Genomic DNA, 25356 nt, shown 5'->3' with positions numbered 1-25356 from the left:
TCAGCTCATTGATTTACTGGAGTTCCCACTAATTCTGACAGAGACGGAAATGTAATTCTGATCTCCACAGTCTCAGGGACCCATTCTTATCCATACAAAACATTTATTTCCATACATTAACATATGTGTGATATTTTTACATGTGGACTTGTATGTTCCTATCAAGATAATGTAAGTCACCTCAAAAGCAAATATTAAAATTTAAGTTTTTAATTTTAAGTTTTTTTTTTTTTAAGAGAACTCTTCAGTACAAGAAATCCCACCATCAGGACACTCCTAAACTAAGTTCTGGGGTTGTGTCAGATTACCACCTAATTATCATAGTCTCAGCAAATTCAAAAGAAGTGATACAGTGAAACTGCATGGTGGTACCACTGGACAGCTCTGGAATGAGAAGCGATTGCTCAACATCCCCTGCCAGAGCACCTCAAGTGGGTAAAACACTCCCGTTACACGCAGCATGTTGTGCGGTGGGTACAAATTGTACATTGTACTTTAAGGAGTCTGTGAGACTCAGTTCACTTCACAAAACATATGAAGAGAGAAGCACTTAAAGCTATAAAGTTTGGGAGGGTTCTGTTCTGAAAGTCAGGACAACAGGACTCTACAGGTCAATGTTTTCTGTAGAGTGCAAGTGATTTGGGACAGAAAGCTTCCTCCGTTGTCTCCCAGCAGTATCGAGGTTGCTGAAATTCTTGTTGCTTTTGACACATGCTAAAGCTCCTTTAGAGCAGACACTGTAGTACATTGTACTACAGGAAGAATCTCAATATATATGAGATCTAAGATTCCCAAAAGGTTAAATATAATCATCACAGTATCTGCTTTTGCTCTGCTCTTGGAAACACTCACTGAAGGACTGGGGTTGTCTCTCTTCTCTATTTGTACCTGTAGCAGCATGACAGGAATTAAAAAAAATCAAGCAATTTCAGTTTTTCCTGAAAATATTCCAGTGCCACATGAGAAATAGATCTTCCTTCCTTCACAAAACCTCTCATCCTTACTGGTGAATTCCGGGAGCAATATGGAAAATACAGAGGTTTAACACGAAGCTTATTGGTTTGGGGAGCTAAAAATATCATAGACAGAAAAAAAAGAATGACTCCATGGTAGGATCAATTAAAACAAATGGACCATCATGATAGGGGTCAGCCTATGACCTAATCTTGATCTTCATGCTTAAATCAGATCATTGTAACAAAATCCTGAATTAGACCCCTCTTGCCCTCCGAACTGCTCTAGCTCTTTGCCAACCAACTTGCAACCTTTATTGCCCCATGTCAGTTTGGGTTTCCCTACAGTCTGTCTGGGCAGTCAGAGTAGCAAAGATGTGAAAAAAATGAGAAGGCAGAGATGTTCGCAATGCAAATAAATTGTCTCCATTCTTTTCCCTTAAGACAACTTATCACTTGTCAGAGAGGCACCAGCTGCTGAAGTAAACACAAAAGAGACATGAAAAACACATTAACCAATATTCAAAAAGAAGGAGGGAAATAAGTAAAGAGCAGCCATTACAGTCAGTGATGGCTGTGGTTCACTCCTCTCTACAGTCTCAGGGAAGGAAGTACTTGCTGACAATATACTGAAAGCGTTTGTTATTCTCCTCGGAGATGCTCTGACCTTCCCAGAGGAGGCAAGTTAAGGATGCTCATTCATCTGCTTTGAAATCACCCCACTGGATCTTCAAGTAAGCATTTTTTCTGCAATTAGGAGAGGTACTTGCCGTTAAGACTCATGCTACATTCAGGCACTGGACCTAAAATTAATAACTTCCTCTTCTGAGCAGCTACATATTCCTATTTTAATACTCGTTAGTCCAAAGAAAAGACTGCCAGTCTAGTTCAGATCCTACTAATACAGCCCCCTCTTTCCTTGCAGCAGAAAGCTCCCAGAAGACAAGCTAACGACCAAGCTACTATGCTGTGAAGCGTCAGGTAATGATCAGCTTTTTAAAGAGCTACCCATTGCAGGGTCACAAGTTTTAAAACTGCTTCCTTAATCATCACTTAGATCTATTTACAAATTATTGATGCTTGCACAAGTTTTAACCCAGTGATAAATAAGACCGTACAACAGAAACATCAACAGAAGAATTCCCACCTCTAGCTTATCTCCCCTCTAAGGCAGTAAATGACTTGTTATGGATGAGTTTCCATTTGCAAAGTCACTTGAAATGATGCTTTGGCCTGTGTCGTTCAAAAGGGTAGTGCTGCCGCATCAACAGAAAATCTCTTTTAGCTGGCACATGCTTCCCCAAAGGAGGGGGCCCTGCCGGCAGAGGCCACGCGGTGCAGACTCGGCCTTTACACAACTGAGTAGCACCTCCAGGAAACGTGGCATTGTTTTTTGTGGAGTAGGTTTCTGGATTTAGCTACGCTGTACTGTAAACTCCTAAAAGCCAAGAGTTTTGAAAGTTTAAATGATGCTCTCTCTTTGTATGACAGTTATCACATATGCTCATGTAAATCAGAGCCAAAGCACAGTAGTGACATTAGGTGATAACATTATTTCAGATTCTTAAATCAGAAAACTAGAAATATGATTTCTAAAATTAGAAATAAAGCATCACCGCTTTTAAAATTCACCACGAAATACCCATGTTTAAAGACTGTTGGCAGCATCCTTAAAAACACACGTGTGCTGACATGATGGGATTGTGCACACAGGCAACTGACTCAAACGGCCTTACTGTTTGTGACTCATGGTAAGGGCTCTCAACAGATGGCAAACGCTATTAGCCCAGCTTCCAGGGTTTGAGGCCAAACGAGGCTTGTTTTACTGCCCAGTAGCTACAAGAGAAGATGCTCCCTGAATTTAGCTGCAGGGTGTGGATGGAGAGCTCACGTCAGCTCAGTGCCATCTGGTCAGGGAGCTGCCTTAGCATCTGCTTGGGAAACAGCCCCTTGACTTGCCTGGCTTCAGCCTTAAAGAAAATGACTTTAATTATCACCTGCGAATGCAGATGAGGCAGAAGAGAGAAGTGTTGGTTACCTCTTCTTCCCTACTCTGTTATTGTCTAGTTGGCTATTGTAACAGTGCCTAGTGTCTCTGAGTCATGCCACACAAGTAGTTGTAATGACAGTTACTTTGTGCTGTTCCTGTCTGTCTGTATTAGAGAAAAACAAGCAAACATTAAAAAAACTTTATAACCTACCCACCCTAATCTTTCACATTAGCTCATAAGCCAACCATGAGTCTTCAGAATCCAAGCTGCAACCACGTGAAGTGCCAGATTACCATAAACACAACACAGAAGACAAGAAGACACCCTGTTGGCATGCCCCTACAACGATATCTATCCATCTAAAGTCCTGTGTAGAATGGAGGAAAACACTGATCAAAATTCCTTATTAGCTCTTCGTTATTTCTGAAATTTCTCTTGAAGTGAGAATTCCAAGTTCTAGAAACATTAACCCACCATATATAATAGAGAGACGGTTTTGTATCTATAGGAAACAAGATGTGTGTAGACGGGGCTATTTACAGCAGCCAAGATGAAGTAAGTGAAGCTAAAGCACATTAAAGTTTTGTGTGGAAGCGCTCCCTCAGACATACAGCAGCTTAAATTTGCTTTAACTTTATTTTCCCTCAAGGGGATTAAGTTAAACCCCAAAAGGATACTTTTATTTTTTAATAAGAGCATCTACGAAGGGATTTAATGTACTTTAACACTACATCGGTAGTTAATTTGCTTTAGCTATACTCAGGATTTGCATGTAAACATGGCCTGATTTTACAGAACATTTGGTTTATGCCACTCTCTGCCTACGTACGTCGTATCTCATGGGAAAAAAGCTCATGAAGTGTGCAAAGTCTGACAGGACGTTTCAATGAATTCAGGCACTGGACTGCTCCATTCCCACTGCAGCAAAGGGAAACTGAGGCGGAGAGCACTCAAACAGTGATGTCCTTCTGGCAACAAAGTCACCTGAGATCCGACTTCAGCAGATCCAGGAGTCCATCACTGGGGCCAACATCCACAAGTCCTATATAAATTTTAAGCATTTGACAGATAGGGCTTTCAGACAATTTTTTTTCCTCCAACACTTGCTTAAATATAATTAAAAAATATAATTAAACCTGCAAGAATCTACATGAGTCATGATCTAAGATTCATTCCAGTATAATGTATTAACAGCGTGGCCCAGGAAAGACTCCTATTACTGAAGTCTGCCACTTCTAAATTTTTCGTTCCCAGTGGCAGGATGTAAGTAGAAAATAAGCTGGTAATAGCAGAGAGATAAACAGATAGATATGAACAAAAATTTAATTCAAATCTACATTAAAAATACCAGCCTGCATGACCTTTAGGTCAGAAAAATGCATTACATATAATAACTGATTATCTTGCAGTAGTGCTCCACAGAGGATACTACATTTACTGAAACCCAAAGGAACTGTCTCCATAATTCAAACACTGCTAAAACAGTAAAAAGAGATATTCCTCAGTGCCTATTGATTCAGGCTGGCAGCATGACAGTGCTAAACAAAAGACATCCAGAGAAATTGAAAATGCACAGAAATTTTCACATTTTGTCAACTCTTCGTCAGAGCATGTACAGTAGTATTAATGCTATTCGAACTCTACTGAAAATAATGTAACCAATATATTCTGGGATCAGTTCCGTCTGCCATGACAGCATCCTGATGATACCTTACAGTCATTCTCTGCTCCACTACTACACTCTAATCTTTCTCTTTTTGTGGAATTTTCAATTTATGAACTCCCAGCTTATAGAAGAAACTCCTATTATTAGTCCTTAAGTGAAAGAACTTGCAATCTGTACCACTGAATTTCATCCACTTTTATTTACTCCATTCATCAAAGACAGCCAGTTCTCCATCCAATCCTTCTGTGTACTGAAACACTTTCCAATTTTGGACCACCAAGAAATTTCACTAATATACTTTTCTATCTAGGTCATTAATGAAAATATTTGATGAGAGCAGTCTGAAGATCAGCCCTGCGGAAATTCCCTACTAATCTGCACCAGACTCACAGACTCCCTCTCAATGTGTCTGATGCAGTTCTTCTGTGGCTAGTTTACAGCTATCACTGAAATGCAAATTATGGCCTAGATTTATGAATGATTTGCTATGAGGCAAGTAGAGCTCTATTGAGGGACTAGGGGAGAGGGGCCCTGACGATGTTAAGGGACTCCCCTGTTTAAATTCCTCTATCGAATAAGCAAGAGAATGATTTTTTTGTTACTAACAACTTCTCTTGTCTCTGGACACAGCAGAAAAAGCCCTGCCAAAAATGGGCATATATAAGTCTCATGTTTTTTATGTTTAGCTCCTTTTTAGTTTCATTCTTTCTCCAGGGTATGCATCACTAGGTTGTGCAACCTCTGGGATATCTTCACAAACAGCTTTTTCACCAACATATGCTTAAACCTCCTATCCCCAAACTTCTCCTCCAAACACGCCACTCCACATCATACAAGCTGAATTATCGCTCCATTTTTGAGAAAAAACATACAATCCCTCTCAGGAAAGCATACTTAGTACATAGGCTTCTCTGCCAAGTTGAAACTCCTTCCCCTTTGCTTGTGAAACAGTGAGTTTTCAAAGGCCAAAGAGAAATTAACAGAGTAATTCCTCTGGGTAGAAAAGATACAGCTCAGGTAGTGCATTGATTCCCTTAAAACTGGGAGGCGGTGATGGAAGCTCCTTGCTATAAAATTTGCAATACACCACTTGACAATAAAATGATCAGGTCACTCAGTAAGAGTATATTCTGGCTGCACCTCAAATTACTGTGGCATTAAGATTAGTCGGTATCTGTAGTGATACAATGAAAGGTTTGAATGCTACCCAGGTCTCACAAATGCCAAAAAGGTCTCATGAAACACAGGTGTTAAATACAACAGACAGAGCAGTTGACCTCAGCTAATGGACTGTACTCACTTTAATGACTCCTAAACCGGACCAGGCTTGAAGCAGTGAGTTTGACAGAAAAGGCAACACATGTCATTATCATTCCCCTGGGCTCTCAAGTGTCCCCAGCCGCCTTTGTCCTTCTATCACTTAATATTTTGCTCCTTTCTGTATTATTTTCCTTAATAAGGGCATTTAAACAGCCCTTCAAAAATATGTCATTGGCACATTGAAGCTGAGATTTTAATCACAGCACGGCACTGAACAGCAATAATTTTCCCTTCTTGTGTTTAAAATAGTTACAATAACGGGCACCACGTGCTTGCTACTAGCCAAACGACACACATAATAAAAAGAAATAACGACTGCTTCCAAAAGCTGAGGACTCTCATTTGCTGCGATACATTAAAACACATCCGCAACACACCTCATTCCCCAAACCGCAATGACTGCACCTCTACGAGAGCGACCGGCAAGCGAAGGCCACCGCAGGACATCCCTGCTGCAGGGCACCCTCACTGCGTCGCAAAGGCCGGCAGCGGGCAGGGCACTGCCTGCGCTCGCCACCGCGGTGGCAGCACCTGCCAGCTGAAGACCATGGTGGGCAGTAAAACAGCTCAGGATGGTTCAAGATAGCAAAAGCATATACCATGAGTCAAGATTGGCCAAAGCTTCTCTGTCAACGCTATAAGCAAAAAATAGCACCTAGCATTTAGTATTATTCCATTCATGTTGTTCGATACTATCCCAATGATGAACATGCTGCGAAGTAGAAGCAAAAAGAAATGTTAACTTATGCTTCGAGCATTCCTGCTGTAATTTTTTGTCCATGGCACATGTCCTTAAGAATTTTAGAATTACCTATGAAATATAGTTCCTTGTGGTTATATATGCTATCAAAAAAAAGCATGACATTTACCTACCATAACTCTATCTGCGTAAGTTCTGACTGGATATTGAATTACTTTCATTCCTTAATTGCTTCAGAAAGTAATTCTCTAGGAACTCTTATAGAATTGTCCAATGTTCTTGGGGAATACCAAAAAAACCATTTATTCCTCTACTCTCGAAAGAAGAAAAATGGAAACATTTTATAAGAGGAAACGTCACTAAACAGATAACAGTTGTTCCTTCTTAGGAGGAAAAATCCAGCAATGTGAATTACTCGGCACTATAGCTGTTTTTTGCCTTTCATCTCACTGACAGCATCAGTGACAGAATGATAACCTAAAAAAAAAAAAAAGCGAGAGATAAAAGGACACAGAGATATACTGCAGCAACATAAAGTATACACAAGTCGAGTATTTATGTGCTATAAGCATAGGATGATCTGAACTGACACAATCAGGAAAAGGCAATGCATGAAGGGTTTTTCTCTTTCTTATTAATTGATTATTCTCTTTGCTTCCAGAGGGAATTCAGGACAACACTGCTGCTTTCCTAAGCAGTTGGAGACGTGATATAAAGTAAAGGTGGGGGGAAAACACAGAAATAATTCAAACACCTAACTCCTTTTCTTTTTCTTAAGTGTTGCACATTGTAGCTGATTTAATCAGCATGTCTTAGGTGCTGCCTAACTGTGCCAAGCAACAAGAACACCTCCCAAAGAGGCATCCTGGCCCCTCTTCTGCAACAGCTAAATACTCACACTCTGCAAAAACTCTGCATAAACATGTTCCACCTTCACGGTGATCCATGTTATTAATGAATTATGCAGCTATCAAATTAAATTACATTTTCTCTTCTAATAAAAAGATGTGTTAAACGGAGGACTGTCTTCTCTACAAAAATTCCTTTGCTCCTGAAAAGTGGTATTTTAAAATATATGCTTCTTCCTTTCCCCGTCCCCTTCTCCTCTCCAGAACATCCTAACTAATGGCAGAGGCTCTGTACATATTCTGCAGAATAGGAAGTTTTACTAGGGGGGCCTGTGAGGGGGGAGTGTGTTAAAAGTAGTTCTTATCAATTCTGCATTGCATACGAGCCAAGGCAGGCCTCTGCTTCCTGGATATATTCACACTAGTAACATTCTCAAAATGCTGAGTGTACGTACAGCTGCATTCCCCTAGCGACTTAAAGCTCTGCCTTTTCCCATACTGCTGATGACACAACAGCAACACTGACAACTTGTGTGTTTATGCAATACTGCGGCATTGAGAAATGGAATGAGGAAAAATATATGTATTTTAAAATACACCCCTCCTTACTAGGAAGACCAATAACAGAAAATGCCCTTTTGCTGCCTTTGCAGTCTAAAAGGCTTGTTCAAAGCCCACAGCTAGCAGTGGACGGCAGACGGATTTTTTCTGTCGCCCTTTCTCTCACCAAAGAAGGAACAGAGATGCTGCCAGGCCTCCTCTATTCCTGCCTACAGAAGAAGAAAAATCACACAGAAGAGGGCAAAGAGCAGCCTGTTGAAGCAAGTGACACAGGACTGACTCCCTTCTGAAGTACCTCTCATCCTGCTTCTGTTGAAGAACAGGATGCATATCAGAGTGCCTTTTTTTGAGATTTACTTATAAATTTCACCCTTTCACTAACTATTTTTAAATGAGTATCTAAGCAATCTGCACAATTCCTAGGATTTATTATCATCATTCATCATGTTTTGTCTGAAGTGTATAACAAGCACCAATTCAAGGGTAGTTTGACTGGTTACTGTAAAACAGTTACCACAGAAATTGAAGGTACTAAATCACCATTGTGAAAAATTTTTATATTTGCAATAAGGTTTTCAAAACCATCTGAACTAAAACCAGACTTCAGCTTCTCAAATGCAAAACAGATACTGCTGGGCTTTTCAGAAACTGCTCCATGGACCAACAGGGCTCCCCAGCGCACTTATTGGTACTCTGCAAAAAAATAGCTGGTCAGAGGGAGCCGGATTTTCTAAGCAGCTATTGGGTACTGAAATTAGCCTCACTTGGTGCTTGGCATCAGAAGGTACTTTGCAGCCTGAACTCTTCCAAAAACCTTTTCGTATCTGAGCTTTTCTGAAAACTGGGCAGTAATTGTAGCCAAGGAGTTCTTTTGAGCATTTTGACATTTAATCTCCTCTGATTCAAGAAGCTCAGTTGCTGCAAAACAAGGGAAAAGCAGATTAAACCCCTCCCTAGTGCACTTCAGCAGGACTGCCCCGTGCCAAGCTCTCCCAGGGGAGCCTCTGGACGGGCTCCTCGCACTCCAGCGCAGGAGCCTGAAGGAGCAGTGAACAGCGGTGAGCATCACCAAAGGGAAAGGAAACAACTGTTCTCTGCCGAACAGGGTGAAGCAACAGTGTGACCCTTTATTCACAGTTCAGTCCATCTCGTGAACCAAGATCAATGAAGAACACCAATCCTTTATTTAAAGGACAGTTGATAGCACTAAGCTAGCCAGTGAAAGCAACCACCAAGGTTACCCTGCGATTCTGCACAGCTGCTAACTGAAGGGGAAATGATCTCCGCGACCCCGAAGACTGGGAGCTGCTTTGCCCAGAAAACATCTTCTGATCCTTTCTCTTAAGGGCCTGATTTGGCCATCTTTTCCCCACGCAATTAGACAATACTTACATGAGAAGAGCGACTGATTTCAAATATTTACTTGCTAGAGTAAGGCCTATTCATCAGAACCAGATTTGTCCTAATTCAGTAATGAGACTCAGAATGTTTAACTTGGTTAACTTGCATATGCTCCTTGATGCAGACAAATGGATTGTTTTGTTCTTATTAGTATCAGCTATTACCTTTATTTCTGCTTTGACTCATGTTCTGAATTTGAGTCAAGATTTCTTGACTGCAGAGCATAGCTGATTGGGAAATTATTCTTTACAATTTAATGGAACATGTATGTGTCTCAATCTGATAATGTATTCAGACTGTCATCAGAGAGGAAAAAAGAAAACAGATTTCAAGCCTGCAAACTCTAGAAAGGGATAAACCAAAGGAAACATATCTTCAGGTATTCAGTGGCTGTATGATTGCTTTGTCCATTTCTACTTTTCCTTTCACGCTGTTGTAGACGTTAAAGCATTTGCTCCAGGATATTTAGGCAATCTCAACTTTAGTAAAAGACTTTTTTTAAAAATAAAGTGTAAATTTTGAACAAAATTTGACCTGATTGTCTCCTTTAAGGAGCTTCAATTATGCACAACATATATGATATGCATGCACGCTTTGTATAATCTACATCAATTTTAAATTTAACTTCCACACACTATTATCATAACAAACACAAGGTCCTCAGGGAAATTCTCCCATGTTGTGTACAAATAGTAAAAGCACTCCTGTAAAAGCAGTAGGACATTTCTTAGAAGGCAACTGTAGCAAACATTTTGTAGGCATCACACCAACAAACCTTCAGAGAAAAAACCCACAATTTCAAATGGTGGCTATATATATGGAAATATCATACAGTAAATCTTGCTATTCTCACTTATGAAGAAGCTCATTAATAACAACAGATGGATTTTAGTAAGATGGGAAAAAGCTAGCTACAAAAATAGATTTTCTTCAATAGGTATCAAAAGTAAATTTTATTTATTAGTAAAAAGGACTACCATGTATGTATTTTTCATGGATACCATTTTGACATAAAAATGAATGCACTGAATTTGTCAATAATGTCTGTGTTGTGGTATTTAGAAAGCTGCAAAGTTAGAAAGCATAAAACGTGCTTGCCTCAAAAGAGTAAAACACATCACCTGCAAATGAGATTTCTTTCCTTTTAAGAAAATAAAGGCGTTTGCATTAACATCAAAAGCAAAACAAATAAAAACGTAAGGCAAAGAAGAAAAAGGAAATTCTTACTTTAACTTCCACTGTCTTTCCACCTTGCTCGATATGCCTCTCAAGATACTCAGAAGACAGCAGATCACTGCAAGAAAAAAAGGATAAGCTTAGTGCATGTGTTCTTGCACTCTCTCAGCAAGCACTGATTAAACATTTACATTTGAAAGGGCAAAAACTGCAGGATACTTTTCCTAAAATGTTCATAAAAATGACTGAAACAACCATCTCCAGTGGAGTTACACCGTGCATGGGATAGGCTGATTTTAAATACCAAGAGGCGAGACAAGGAAAGCGGAGATTTTTCTTTATAAAATGCTCAGAGACAGCCACTGATAATGGTTTTAATTCAAGAAATTTCTCTTTTCTGCTAGAAGAGAACAATAAGAAAATCAGGTAAGCTTTTTTTTTTTTTTTTTTTTTTAACTATAGGGTGAGAAAGCAGTTGGAGTCACTGCTATAGCAGACTGCATCTGAATGAAAATGGCAACTGCCTCCAGCAGACTTGTAAGAACATAACGGCACAATAATGAAATGACATTTTAATACCAGTATACATCCTAAAAGTGAGTTCAGGACCATGCTGAATGGGTAGACAAAACCACCGTCCGCAGGAGTCGCGCAGCACAGCAGGCTCACACCAGCTCCACTCAGCGGGTAAGTGCTCAGGTACACAGGGGGTGACACGTTGGCCACGGGCTCTCCTGGGAGGTCTGCAGCCGATGGTAGTAACTAAACTCACGCTCACTCTCTCCAGGAACCCTGCGGCTTTTACAATATCAGAAGAAAATGACTCGGGCAACAACAAACCCAGCCTCAAAAGCATGCAAGGCTTTGGAAGGAACACTAGAGAGAGTAAAATAATTAGACCCGAGGCAAACATAAACAAATAAAATGCACTCTACATTTAACAAGATATCTCATGCCAAACCAGGCAGAGCTCTACCCCTCGTAAGTCAGGCGAGCAAATATTATAAACCAGAAATTTCACTAAACACTTTCAAAAATTTCAAAATCTCATCTAGATGAAATTTGTGTAAAGATTTGATATTATCCCATTTAAAAAGTGATTAAGCTGGAAAAGATGAAGAACGCGTAAAGACGAGGTGACAATGGGTTTGTTGAACTGTGGGACTGGAGGCAACGAGCACAAACCCTCCGGGCAGAAGAGGCCACCCTGAGCGCTGATGCTTCAACCACCACCACACCCCGGGGCCAGGGGTGAACTGGTCTTGCTACGGGAGGGACGGGGCAGTGGGAAACAGTTGTGGAGCAGCAGAGCACATGGGAAAACCACAGAGCCCGGGGTTTTGCCACAGTGTCCTCGCTGCCCGGGGATGGGCAGGAGAGGGGCCTGGGAGCCGCGCAGGCGGCAGCCTGGGGGCAGCAGCCACTTCACTTTCCAGAGCTTTTGCATCAGCAAAATAGACTTTTTTTTGTCAGTTTGCTCATTTAGGCATTGGTGATTGCCTAGAGTGAGGCCAGAGTAAGATAATGTTGATAGTATAGACCCAGTCCTGTCAGCCTTACAAACTGCCTAATTTGACATTTTCATTAATAATCCAGATACAAAAAATAAGAGTGGTCTAATGAAATATGCTGATAAGACTAAGCTGGAAATTGAGAAGAGGATTGAAAGAACTCCCATAGGAAAGAGCTGGATGATCTTCAGGACTGGATATTAGAAAGAGGATCAAACTGATTTGTACAAACAGCAAATTTATGCACTTTAGGGCTAAAGGGAATTTCTATCATGTTGTTTTGGAGTGCCTGGTATGTAAGGAAGAGACCTGACTGTACTCGCCCCTGACAAAATGATTTGCCAGATCAATTGGGCGTCTTCCTGAAAAACACAACTGTCATCCCAGACTACAGCAAATGACTTATTTTGAGTCAAACTAAGGTAAGATTAATACCGCTGTCCAAAGGAGACCTCTTTTCAAATACCACGTGCAGGTGCTGGACAGCTTTGCTCAGAGAGTCCAGCTGGTTAGAGGCAAAGAGAGGCTTCTGGGATAGCCCGGGAACCAAAGGCTCCCGAAGTTTGGCAGAATTAAGTTGTGAGAGGATCTGAATGCACCAAGATGTGAAGGTACCTAATTAAGATATAGAAAATACTGGCGCAACATCAAATGGACACAGGCTGTCCAAGAATAAATGGAGACTGGATGTTAAAAAAAAAAAAAAAAGCTTTATATTTGAGTGCAAGCAACAGAGGTGACAAGAAGAGGGATGCTAAGAAATTTCTGAACAGGAGCATGTACGGTAAAACTGCCCACAAGAGTAAGGTCCCCTCAGGCACCGGGAAGGAGGTCACAGCTCGCTGCTGCTGAAAGCAGGAGGCCTCAGTGCCTCCCTCAGCAGCACACGTCCCTCCCTCGCATCAGCACTCGCACTCATCAAAATAGTCTTGGTGTCAGGACTAAGGCTCATCAAAGTACCCTTGGTGTCAGTATTAGCGCTCATCAAAATACACATGGAGGGTTCAACAACCCCATGTTTTTGCTGCGTTAGTTAATTAAAGTCCCTTGTGAAGAGGTACGATGAGCTCCAGAGCTGATGCAAGGGAAAGAAAGTACCTGAGCAACTGTAAACAGGGGAGGAAGAAAGAGCAAGTGAGCCCTCAGTCCTTCCCACAAACTTGCCCACTAAGATGCAGGTAATTCTTACCAGGCCCACAGACCTACACCGATGCTTCAGGCAGCAGCTTGTGAATGAGCCGTCACTGAGAAGCACATGCAAAAGGTTCGGTCTTTTCAGTAACTGGTTACAATCCACTAAGTTCTTTTAGACATGAGCATTAAATATTTGTGATACTCATCCACTTGTGGAAAGTTCAAAGACTTCCAAAAGGTCTGCATGCCTTTGCAAGATCTACAGACGTAGATAGACAAGGTCTCTTAAAATGTATTTAGTAGCTTCCTGAAGTTAGATAAAAATTTTCTCAGCATTCACTAAACCTTCTTTCCAGCAAAAAGCTACGCTGCCTTTCACTGGTTTACTAAAGGCTCTACTTTTACTCTCCGCTATTTCTGAAAATAAGGGAAGAGAGGCAAAAGGGCTGAGAATGACAGGAGAGCCACTTCACAACTGTGGGGGACTCATCCTGGAGTTTACAAACAGGTGACAGGTCTGAAATTTAAGGCATTTTTAAAGCCTACCCTAAATAATAGGGTAGGCAGGATACATCCAGGAGTATTTTATTAGTAGAAAACCCCACAAATAATGGCATTATTATTATTATGACTCACTGCATGGAAAATATCACAAAAAAACCCACAACACTTGCAGATCCAGTAATGTGATCAGTTCTATTACAAACTAAGCTATAATCTAAAAATGTCAAACAATCTTAGAAACTTATGCCAAAAGATATGCTTCTCTTATGAAACCACCTCATATGCGGAGTAATGGTTTGTTTTCAATAACAGTGAGGCACATAACTGCATAATTTTAGCAAAAGCCATTTCTTTAAAACAAACAAAAAGAACTGCAGTGAAACACTTGTGAAACACGATGAAAATTATTTAAGCAACAAAAGACACTGAGCATTCAGCAATAAAATAATATGCATTTCAGCATAAATTACACAATCCTTCCCTATGGTAGAGATTAAACAAGAACAGTTTAGCTTGCCTGCCAATCTATACTAAAAGCCATCTGTTGGGTTTAGTTTTAACAATAATTATAAAGAAAATCTGCATGTGAAACAGCAACAGATCATGAAAAAAAATCCTAGGAATACTAGAGATGTAGGAAATTATGGTGAAAAAACATCCACACTATATGAGAAAATACTGTAGTTTGAGATTTTCAAAAAGATGTGCTGAGGAATTAGGATGAATTCTTTGAAAAGGAATGGCAAAAATCCACATATGTTAAGACCTAAAAATAAAACATTTCACAAGAAGCACATGTGACCTAAGGCCTTTACAAGGAAAAAACGGTTATACTAGTAACAGCAATTCTGCTTTTAGAGTTCTGTTATTTTACAAGTGTACACAAATAAAGCAGTGGATCCTGTTTTGTTTACAGCAGCAGCAGCACCATTTAGCATCATTTTGGGTCAAGCTCCTCCCTGCTTTTTCAGAAGGATGGACTCTGACAACACTCCCAAATTGTCACAACAGTAGTATAGAGATGAAGGAGGTTTGGGGAATAAAATTTGCTCTTTATAGAAAAAGGCCTCAACTATGGAAAGCATCCATAGATGCTTTCAAGATGACACTTATACATGTGCTTAAATTCTACCTTAAATAGGAATTAACTATAGCATTTGCCTAAGAGGTTTACTGAACCAAAGCCAAGATTGGGAGGCCAGGAGAAGAGATGGGCTTTGGAAATAGACTGGTTATCCAGCAGAAAGATGTTGTTCCAAAAAACAAAAATCTGAGGTGGCAAGAGAAGAGAGGACAGACTAAGCCAGATGTTTAAAGACATGGGAAAAAATAAATAAATAAAACAGGATAATGTAAAGCACTTAGACTTGAAAGAGGAAGAAATAAAGCCACAGAATACCTTGAGAAAAGGGAAAGAGTTTGTATTTGAATATGAAATGGATAACAAAATGGGATATATCCCTGATAACGAAACAGAAACTTTCTTCTTTAAGGAGAGGAGGGTGGAAAAGCCAATCAAAAGATTTTGGGAAAAAAATTACCTCTCCTGATTTGGCAGACTGTAAAGATGGAATGCCTGCAAGTTATGAAAAAAAGGAGAAATGACAGCAGGCTCTTTAGAGACCACAGGAAGAATTCCAAACTAAAGAAATGTAGAAATAAAGAGAGTTCAAAATCATAGTACTAAAATGCACTTTTGTTGGCATATCAGTGCTATAACTGAAATGACTGGCTTCATGAAATCTGATATCATTGTAGTTTCTTCTTGGACACTGCAGGAATTCTTCAAATTTTTTTTCTGTCTCTTCACTTTTATTTCTGTGTCCACAACTTACCATTATGTATACCTGAACTTTCAAATTAAATATGGTGCCTGACAAGGACATCAAATCTGAGCTGAGATGCATTACTGAAAAGGGGAACAGAGTTTTAGCTGAAATCAACAGAAAGTCTCAGATACGTCAAGCTCCAGTAGGAAACTAGAAGCAGACATATGGACACATTCAGGAAAATGATGGAGACAGTGATAAGAGAATGATATGGTATCAATAGCACAATTAATAATAGCCCAAGTTGAAGAAAAAAGCTTTGAGAAGGGAGCCTCGGGGAACACGATATCCGAGAGATCTACAGTAAAAGGAATGTGTGCTCTTTCATGCAAAGGAGATGAGGATTAGTGAACTACTCATCAAGTGAAAGATTTTTCCCTTGAGGTTGTATATTCTCCACCAAGTAACCTGGAAAGGTCTAAATTATAACCCAGTTATATAAGGGGAAGTGATTCTCCCCTCCCCCCCAAAAACAGAAGGGGAAAGGGAGGGAATCAGGTTCTAATGTAAAAGATGGAAAACTATAAGCATGTTGCTTTGAGAAAAGCAATAAAAGACTCCTTTTATTAACATGACTAATAGATATGGAAGGAGTGAGCTGGGGAGGTAATTTTTTAGAACAGCCTATCTTGTACATCAGGAAGACACGGCAGGTTGATTATTATCATGAACCAAGGACCAAGGAAGGGGAACACTAGACAAGAGAGAACAGAACTGATGTTTATATCTGCCAATCAGTAAGACTGCAAGGGACAATTCTCCTAACTTGCATAAAGCTATGGTCCTAATATAGTTTCAGTATTAATCATGAACTAACTAAAAAAGACAGCCAGATAAGTCCTAGAAAGCCACTTAGCAGGCAGATTTCTGTACCTAACCAGCTAGGACATTCTCTTTTATCCTCACACCTACCCAAACACCTTCTCTCTGCTCATTCATGATCTTACCTTGCACTTCAGGGGGAATTAGCCCCTGATTATCTCCACACTCCAGTGAATATATCTGATTTAGTAGCCTTAGCTCTAAAACTTTCATCCTATCCTACCCTTAAAAAGAATTACTGAATTTCTTTTCATAGGGATAGTTAATTTAATGATTGTGCCTTTTAAGTTAGCCAAATGGACATCAAAATGCTCTTATCACTTCTCTTAGAAATAGCAACTATTTTCACAGTGCCTATTTGGAAGAAAGAAAAACAAGACAAAAAAAACTGTGCCAGTTCTTGCTTGCACAACTTGAAGCCTTTATGCTTTTTCAAATATTCTCACTCTGCTTTTCTGCTCTTGTTGCAGCTAACAAGAAGGGAAGAAAGGAGAAATTTCTCAAGGCTTCTATACCTACTGACTACTAAAGGCTTTCTTCAACAAAAAATGAAGAGCCTAAAAATGGGTTGAGTCCTCAAGGAATTACACAGAAAAGCTGCATTCTACCCAATTTCAGGCCTTTCCTGGAGCTTAATTTCACATTTCAATGACAAACAATGCTACAAAATGAGAATCTCTGCTGAAGTTTCTTCCAAATACTAACATTTGCTCAAATGTTTCCTCTCCAGGACTTCTCTCTCAGATCCCTGATTCCATCTGACTCAAAAACACACTTAGTGCCTTCATCCCTTAATAGCCAACCTGCCTGCATGACACAATAGCGACTGACCTCTATCTTACTGTAGGCACCTAACAGCAGAGCGAGTCTACAGCCCCAAAAAGACCCTCTGTCTCTGATATCGGACATGAAACTTTACAGATAGATACCATGCTCTGGCTTATGAACAGCATAGGTTTGATTTTCTGGATTGGTTTCATTTCTTGTTGAGAAGAGGTTTAAGCAGGTGGAAGACATTCTTGCTTAGTTTCACTAAATTTCTATTATGCACATGGTTCCTATTACTAGCCTGAAAAAGGAAAGAGAACACAACAAAAGCTGCAAGGAAAACTCATAAAGCAACAGTGGTAGTTTCAATGCTCAGGCTTGTGTGGCTATGTCCATATGCTGGACATGTCTTGTGCATATGAGCTATAGTTCAAGGCACATCCAAATCTCTTTGCCAGCTTGCATTTATGTGGTGCCACTGCCACATTACTGGCCATAGTGACTACCCCATGGACTTTTTGGGCCATCCTTTTCAACCTCTGTACTGGCAAGACTGATATCCTCTACCTAGGTGACTGTATGGGGAATTTTATGAGAAATTACTTACAATAAGATTTGCCACATCATTATGATCAGCTTATATTTTCCATGAAAAACATAGAAAAGAGTTTATACTTTAAGTTCTACAGCTAGGATGAGAGATACCTACAAATTAATCATTTAGTGACTGGTAATACTCTACCACACATTTCTTTACACTATGTTTTAATATAGCTCCCAACCCCATAAAAGCAAGAATGGTAACCCACACCTAAAGCAGCTCTGAAATCACTGACCATTTCAGATTAAATTATAATTAAAAATAACAAAAATGTTAAAATGTATTTTATTGATATTATTTATTAATTTTGAAAGAGATTATAAAATAGTTAATATCTGATAAGACATATGGCTAAACTATTTAAAATATTTTAAATATTTTTAAACATTTTGTAGCACGAGTGCTGCAAGAGGCACAAATTCAATATAGTAATTAATTCATCTTGCTCATGACACAGGGAAGGCGATGATGGTCTTCTCTTTGGGAGCCCAGGGAGACCTCATCCACTACCCTCACCACAAAGCTGCACCACTTCATGCAGAGATTCTTCTCCGTAGCCAACAGAAGCCACTGCTACTGAAGATGCTGTGACAATAAACTAGAGACTATAATAAGAATAAAGAGAAGTAGACAGCTAAATAGCATGATTCTTGCCAGGCAGAAACTTGAAATAAGATTTTTTCTAGCTCTAAACTTTCATTTTCAGAGCCAGAGCTGAAAGCAGTCTAGGTAAGGTTCACTTACTCTTCTCCTCACTTAGTTTTCAGTACAGTAGTGATGGCAAGGCAAGGGTCAATGAAGCCTCGCTCTGGTTTTACTGATGAATAATTTACACCAGTATTTCTTCAAGCAATTACTTTTTTTTTCTTTTCCCTACAGAAATTTCAGAAGGCGTGTATAAAAATGAGAAGCTATTTTTAGACCATGTTCATACCACCACTACAAAGCAAAGAGCTTCCTCAATGCCGTTCTGTCCATGCATTTGCTACTTTAAAGTCAGTATAAATATAGCCAATTTAGCTGCTGCAAAGATTGTAAATTAATAGTAAGTGCAGGAGGCAAGCACACAGGAAGCACAGGCTACACATTTTCCTGGACAAATTTACCAGTGCTGTCTAATCCTACTTTTCAATACGCCTCTTTGTTCAGTTGTATTGTTTTTACAATATGGAAAATCACTTCCTAAGTCATTTCAGCTGTGATTTCAAGCATACTTCAACCTAAGACTTCATGCCTTTTTGTGTATTGTCCATAAACACTATATTAAAAGAGAAAAACTGCAATATTAAATGCTCAACTGTTATGAAATACCAGCCATTTTAATGCAGTCCCAGCAGGATTTTAAGCTATGAAATATAAGTACATACTGCATTTCGCACAGAGTACCTGTATCATTCAGAGAATGGAAGTTATTAACTATTTTTATTTGGTAGCTTCCTTCAAGATTTTCCCTCAGATTTTACTTACTATATACATCATATTATCCTGCAGCAAACACAATAGAACCGTGTATTTTACAAATATATTTATCATCATAACACATTTCAGTTGTTTCCTGCCCAGTTTTCACTGCAGCTATGACAACTCAGAGGAGTTTTGGGAAGCTGCTCCCAAGCGTCCAGCTCACAACAGACACCCAAAGAGTGACAGATGTTCACTGGAGCTCATGGTGGCCACACCATTTTGGGAGGCTTCTCCAGCGCCCCGCAGGAAATCTCTGCTGAGGGCTGTAGCAGAGCCACCATGCCAGGGCGCCGCTACGGCTGTGCCATCCGTGCCTCCTGCCAGCAACAGGCAAACTGGGATTATCCAGCACAGCCCTGCTCTATTCCCAGGCTGTTTATACTGTGGCAAAAAAGCATCTGACTAAATTAAAAAAAAAAAAAAGAAAAACCCATAAGATAAGAATACAAAGGGGGCAAATGAAGCTGCAGATGGTCTGCTCTGCTCCAGCTCCTGCCCATCTCATCATCTGCTCCATCCACACTCCAAAGCCCATCACAATATTCACCCCCTCCTGTCCTCAGGTTCCCTCTCCCTGGCAACACTGCTATTCCTCTGCTATTCGCCAGCCCATCTCCATCTCTTACCCATCACAATTTCCATGTCGTTGTTTACCTCTTCTGCATGATGCCAAGGAAGACTAGCAAAGAGGTCAGTGTTTCTCAAAGTTACATTTATGGCTTGGCACTAACACTGAACACATCCATCCTAAGACCTGCGATCTGAATGACAGCAAAGTGTGTGCCTGCTGGGCTGTCATTCCTTCCGTACGCGCTTCGGACGTTCACCTCCATACACTCACGGTCACCTGCTGCTAGAACTTGCAATTTAACCTGAAATTTGGAACTCTTCTTGTGCCGCAAGAAATTTTATGTAGTAATCACCAGGAAGAACAATAACTTCTGAATAGAACTTATTTTTATATAATTAGAGAGTACTAGCATACATTAATTGAAAAATAATGGATATGTTTGTTTTTACTATTAACCTAATGAATGAATCATCTGTGCAAGTATCTGATATGTTTCAGAAATGAGAGCAGAAAAATGGTTATCGCTACTTTTATTATGATTCACAAAACATGCGAACACTAGAAAGGGGGCTTTCCTGAAAACAGTTGTAATTCAAACAGTTGTAAACTGTAAACGTAGGAATTAATAATTTCTAGAAAGTATTCTGAGGGAGACTATCTGGTAAAACATCAAAAGGTGGAAAAAGGCTTGAAACTGCACAGACCTTGAGAAAAGCCTGTTACTGATAGAGGGACTAAGGAAAAATGAGTCATGATGCGAAAAATATGTACAATGGCTGACAAATCAAAAAAGCAGAAGCTGAAATTACAGGTATCTGCTATAGCACTATAATCTCTTTCTTTTTATAAAGAATTTTCATTTTAATAGCACAGAACATTCTCTGGATTAGAAGTCAAAGGTCTCACACTGGATTTGTGGGTGAGCCAGAGTTTTAGTCTGAAACCATGCAAACAGGTCCAAATACACAATTAAGAGAGACAGTGAAAGGAGTCTCTTGCAGAAGCAGTCTGCATTACTGAGAAAATCTCACAGAACATCCATAAATGACAAAAGACACAAAGCATTGGGAAATCAGAGTCACAGCTCATCTTAAAAATGAATGGAGAGTGGGAGGAGAGAAGTACCTTAACCACAAAATCCTCGGGAGCCAGATCCTGAGACAACACTAATTACTTAACGCCAGTCCAAGGTATTATCACAGCTCCCCAAACTTACAGTCATCAATCTTCATTTAGCATATACAAGCACACGAGAACAGCTAGCTTCGGAGAGACAAAAAATCCATTTCTTAATGCTGTTCCAAGTGGGATCTGCCTGGCTTGCCAGCCAGTGCTGACGCTCCGGATGAAGACCCCGGCAGGCCAGTTAGCCTCCCCACATGCGAGCTACTGGCAAATCATCCTCTCCAAGCCCAAGCGGCGCTTCAATTTGGACAAGAGAGGATGGGGTAAGGGTGGGAGGGGGATACGATAACGGTTTACAGTATCACATGGGTTGTAGACAAAATGAATGTAAAACTGTTATTCACCTAACTCCACATTCCTAGAATAAGGAGGAACTGGAAGAAATTAGTAGATCAATTTAAAACAGATTGAAGAAAGTATTATGTCTCGGACAGGCTGTGAATCTCTACAACATGTTGTCACAGGAGGTCCTAGAGGCAAAGAGTATCAGAAGGGGATTAAAGAAAGTCACAGACAACAGGTTCATAAACAGACACTAAAAGGCATACGCGGGGATGGGCTTTCTGTCATCCTTAACCAAACAGCCATGGACGCTTGGGGGGGGGGGGGGGTGAATATGGGAACGGATCCAGAAAGTGGCCAACCACATCTCCTATTGCCAATAGTGGGACAGATGGATCACTGGAATGACGCAGTTTCACTTCTTATGTTCTTCAACGCTGTCACTGCTCCCTTAGGGCAAAAGGAATACAGTAATTTGATATTTTAAAATTACTTTTCTATCCAAAGTTGGTTCTTGAAATTCAGAGAAAAAATATATTTGTGTTAATATGATGCACGTCATTTTCCATATAATCAGGACTGCTTTTAAATACATGGTTCACATTCATACTGTGTACCCTACAATAGTTTTCTACAGCAGCAGCAGTCAGCGACCCTCTGTGAGCTGCATCCACTCAAGAGGCTGCTCCAAATCAACAACTGTGCAGACTAGAAACATCCATTTCGGCAAAGGCAGTGTTGACGGCTTTTTGTCTGCTGCTGCATGGATTAGACTAGAACCTGACTCATACTGACAGTTCTACAGCAAAACACCTGGAGGTTTCAAATACTTCCTCCTCCTCCTGTAACACGTATCCTTCTACCCCAACACCAGCTTAATTCCTCTATTTTCAAAACTCCCCACCTTCGCTCTCCTTTGCAAGGACTACCAAACTCTGCACCAAGGCCAGTTACACTACTAACTGACATTACTACAGCTGTTTTTTAAGCAGTAGAAAAGCACATAACATGCAATCCCTGGTATTAGAAATCGCTTTCATATATCCACCTAACTTGGTACACAGTTTGGTAAAAAAGTTGTAAACAAAATCTTAAGCCTTGTAGCTGGTTCACTCATACAGTGCTGGTAGAAGTTCTCATGTGACTGACAACTCTGCTACTACCATTTATTTCTTTTACATACACACACACACAAGTATGTATATATAAACCCTAGACAGATCATCCCTACACTAAAATCCTTATGACTGTTTTGTCTTTTCCTGTAGCTTCTCCGATTTCAGCCGTGTTATGCCCATAGGTAGATTTTATATCCATATATAAAATCAAAACAGACTTTTAAGATAGTGGCTGAGATAATGGATCTTCATATTTGAGCCCACCAACTCCAGTTATCACTTTCCAAAGGACTGTATTTCATTTTCATTGACAGGTTAATTACCTGTTCCACTTTTTTTCCCAGGATTGTCACATTTTCCACAGATCAGGTTCAGCTCCTGCCATCTCAGCTCTACAGGGCTGTAAAAATAATATTCTTTGCAATTTGGCAACTCTCTGGCATCTAATAGTTATATTTTGAACATGCTGCAGCAAAGCACTACAGTGACAGTGCAAAATGGGCCTTGCAGGAAGAGTTAAATATGCAACAGTAAAAGCAACTCTAGCATACATGGAAGGAAGGAGGACCACACTCTGCCACATGCCTTTTTTTCCTCCAAAGGGTTCCAAGTCAATGTCTCTCCAAACAACTGAAGATAACTGAGATGAAAAGGTAATTCTGTTTTGATTCAATCTTTACAAAGCAACTGTATAGCCAGATCCTTGTTCATAAAAAAAAAAAAAAAGAACATCTAAAGGTGCAGAACAGCTGCAGCCCCTTTCAAATGCTATATAGCACTGCAGTAGAAAACCTTCAAAGAACAGAAAAAACCTGCCCTAAAGAACACACAGTATAACTTATTCCCTCTCACCATCTTGGACTCAAATACCCTGAATGGTTTCTTCTGCACAGCGCTTCATCACAAGGTTTCTGACAGGCAAAAGTACCACCGTTGCTAGGCAAACAGACAGGGAATACAGAGCACAGCATCACTTCCGAGTGCCACCAACCCTCTTGCACTTCTTTCTTTTTGTCTAGACATGACACAGCCTGCCCACACAAGTGTCCACTCACGCATCCAGAACAGATCAGAAACACAGCTGGCTGACAGGGTCTGAAGTTGGGGGGAAAAACAGCATTTGTAAAGCAACCACATTGACCAGGGGTATGGTCAGATGCAGATGGTCCCAGCTGTGATTTGCATTTGAGCATGAAGTTGCCTACAATTAAAATTTGGTTCAGTGAATGATGAATTTGAATTTGACCAAGCATTTCTACGAGAAACCTAATTTCAAATCCATCGTGACATCTTTGCTTGGAATTTCAGTGATGTGCTGACAATGTTTTAACAAGGGAATCACTCCAGTTCCTTACTTGCCCTTATCCCAAGTTAACCTTGTATCCTAGAGGAACCTCTGCCACTGAGCAGAGACATAGATGGAAATTTTAAAGGGACAAGGAAATTATCCTCCTTCATTTTGCTGAGTCATGGGGAAACAGCATGCCTAACTGGGAGGCTGGTCACTATAGGAGCCCTCTAATGCATAATCAACACAGGGAAGCAGAGACGCTCCTCCCGGTTCCTCCCGAGGGCAATTCATCACACTCCTGTCAGTCCCCTGCACTGAATCACCCTCTGCAGGAGTCAACACTCCCTCCCTGTTGGCTCAAGAGGCTCCTGGGAGATAAGCCTCCTAATTTAGGCATCTATGTTCACAGTGCCTAAAATCAGTCAGTCAGAACACCCCCAGGAATACTTCATAAGAAATATCACGCTTGGTTTTGCAAACATTAATTTAGGTAAATGGCACCATTGTTTGTACCTACTTCTCACACTGCCAAGCACATGTTGCTCAAGATTTTATTTTCCTCTTTAGTACATAAATGTATAAGGATATCACCATAATCCTCATTACTATATGTTTCTAGAATCTTCCCCCATACTTTAAATTATTTAAGTTTCTAAAAATAACTCTCCTAACATGTCATGTGGTACTTATAATAAAAATTGAATTTAGGACTGAAGTTCTACTGTGCAATGCATTTGACAGGCAAGCACCAGGGAAGCTAATGTGGCCTGCGGAACAAGAAAAGGCCTTCAAAAAGCTCTATGCATTACAGTAGAATTTAATGCTGAGCTAAACAATAAATTAAGGCAAACCAATTTCCAAGGATGCTAATGGTTTTGAAGTTACAAGAGTTACAGCGTTATATATATCTAACCCAGACTATATTTTTTCTTTCCTTTCACAAAAATAGAGACAAGATATTACCAGTGAATCAATTCTGTAATGTTTCTTCTTGGGAACGGTTTCACTACATCTGCTAAAGACTGCTGATAAGACTGTAATCTGCAGCCCCTCACCTCAGTATTTGGAGATGAGTCTTAATATGAAAGTTAGAAAAAAATAAATATAGCTGTTTCTTAAATCATAAAGACATATACATTTCCTTACAATCCAATTGATCCTGCATATAATTAACAGTATTTGGGGAAAGGAGATATAATCTCAAACACAGATTCTCATAATCTCCTTACAGAAAAGATCATTCAAAGTAAAATGCCTAAAAAGCTAGAGAAACATAAGGAAAGCATTAATGGGAATAAATGCATTTTTCCATTTACATTTGTTCTGCTTACAGACCATGTTGCATTGAGATGGATCTGATTATGCTCCACCACAGCTAGAGAACTAGAACATAAGAATAGATAATTGGACATCTGAGACACCTCAGATGCCCTGAAAAAATGTTTTTAATTAATGCTGGTCAAGAATTTTCTAACACGTGGCTTTTTACTAAAAAAATTCTTCCAACTTTTCCAGAAGTGGGACTTTAACCAGAAACATAACAGTTTAAAAAAAATTTTTTTTTTCCAAAACACATTTCCATGTAGCCAAAGACCTGCACAGTCAGGTACACTCAGATTCAAGGCCCTGATTTGTTTGATTCACATGAAGGAGTATAACC

The 25356-nt window shown here is 39.9% G+C and overlaps 1 protein-coding gene across 12 annotated transcripts in view; it reads right to left on the bottom strand.

The window, feature by feature from the left end:
- The window catches only part of ADAM22 (ADAM metallopeptidase domain 22), a 143476-nt gene that overhangs the window by 68683 nt on the left and 49437 nt on the right, over positions 1–25356 (bottom strand). For all 12 annotated transcript variants that reach the window (XM_064506016.1, XM_064506026.1, XM_064506021.1 and 9 more), the window contains exon 4: positions 10668–10734. In XM_064506016.1, the coding sequence (XP_064362086.1) occupies positions 10668–10734 (67 nt within the window). The remainder of the gene's footprint in view (positions 1–10667; positions 10735–25356) is intronic.

The sequence above is a fragment of the Dromaius novaehollandiae genome, chromosome 2 (genome assembly GCF_036370855.1).
Source record: "Dromaius novaehollandiae isolate bDroNov1 chromosome 2, bDroNov1.hap1, whole genome shotgun sequence".
In the NCBI taxonomy this organism is placed as follows: Eukaryota; Metazoa; Chordata; class Aves; order Casuariiformes; family Dromaiidae; genus Dromaius; species Dromaius novaehollandiae.
Note: the sequence above shows the minus strand (reverse complement) of the source record. Positions and strands in the feature narration are given on the sequence as shown.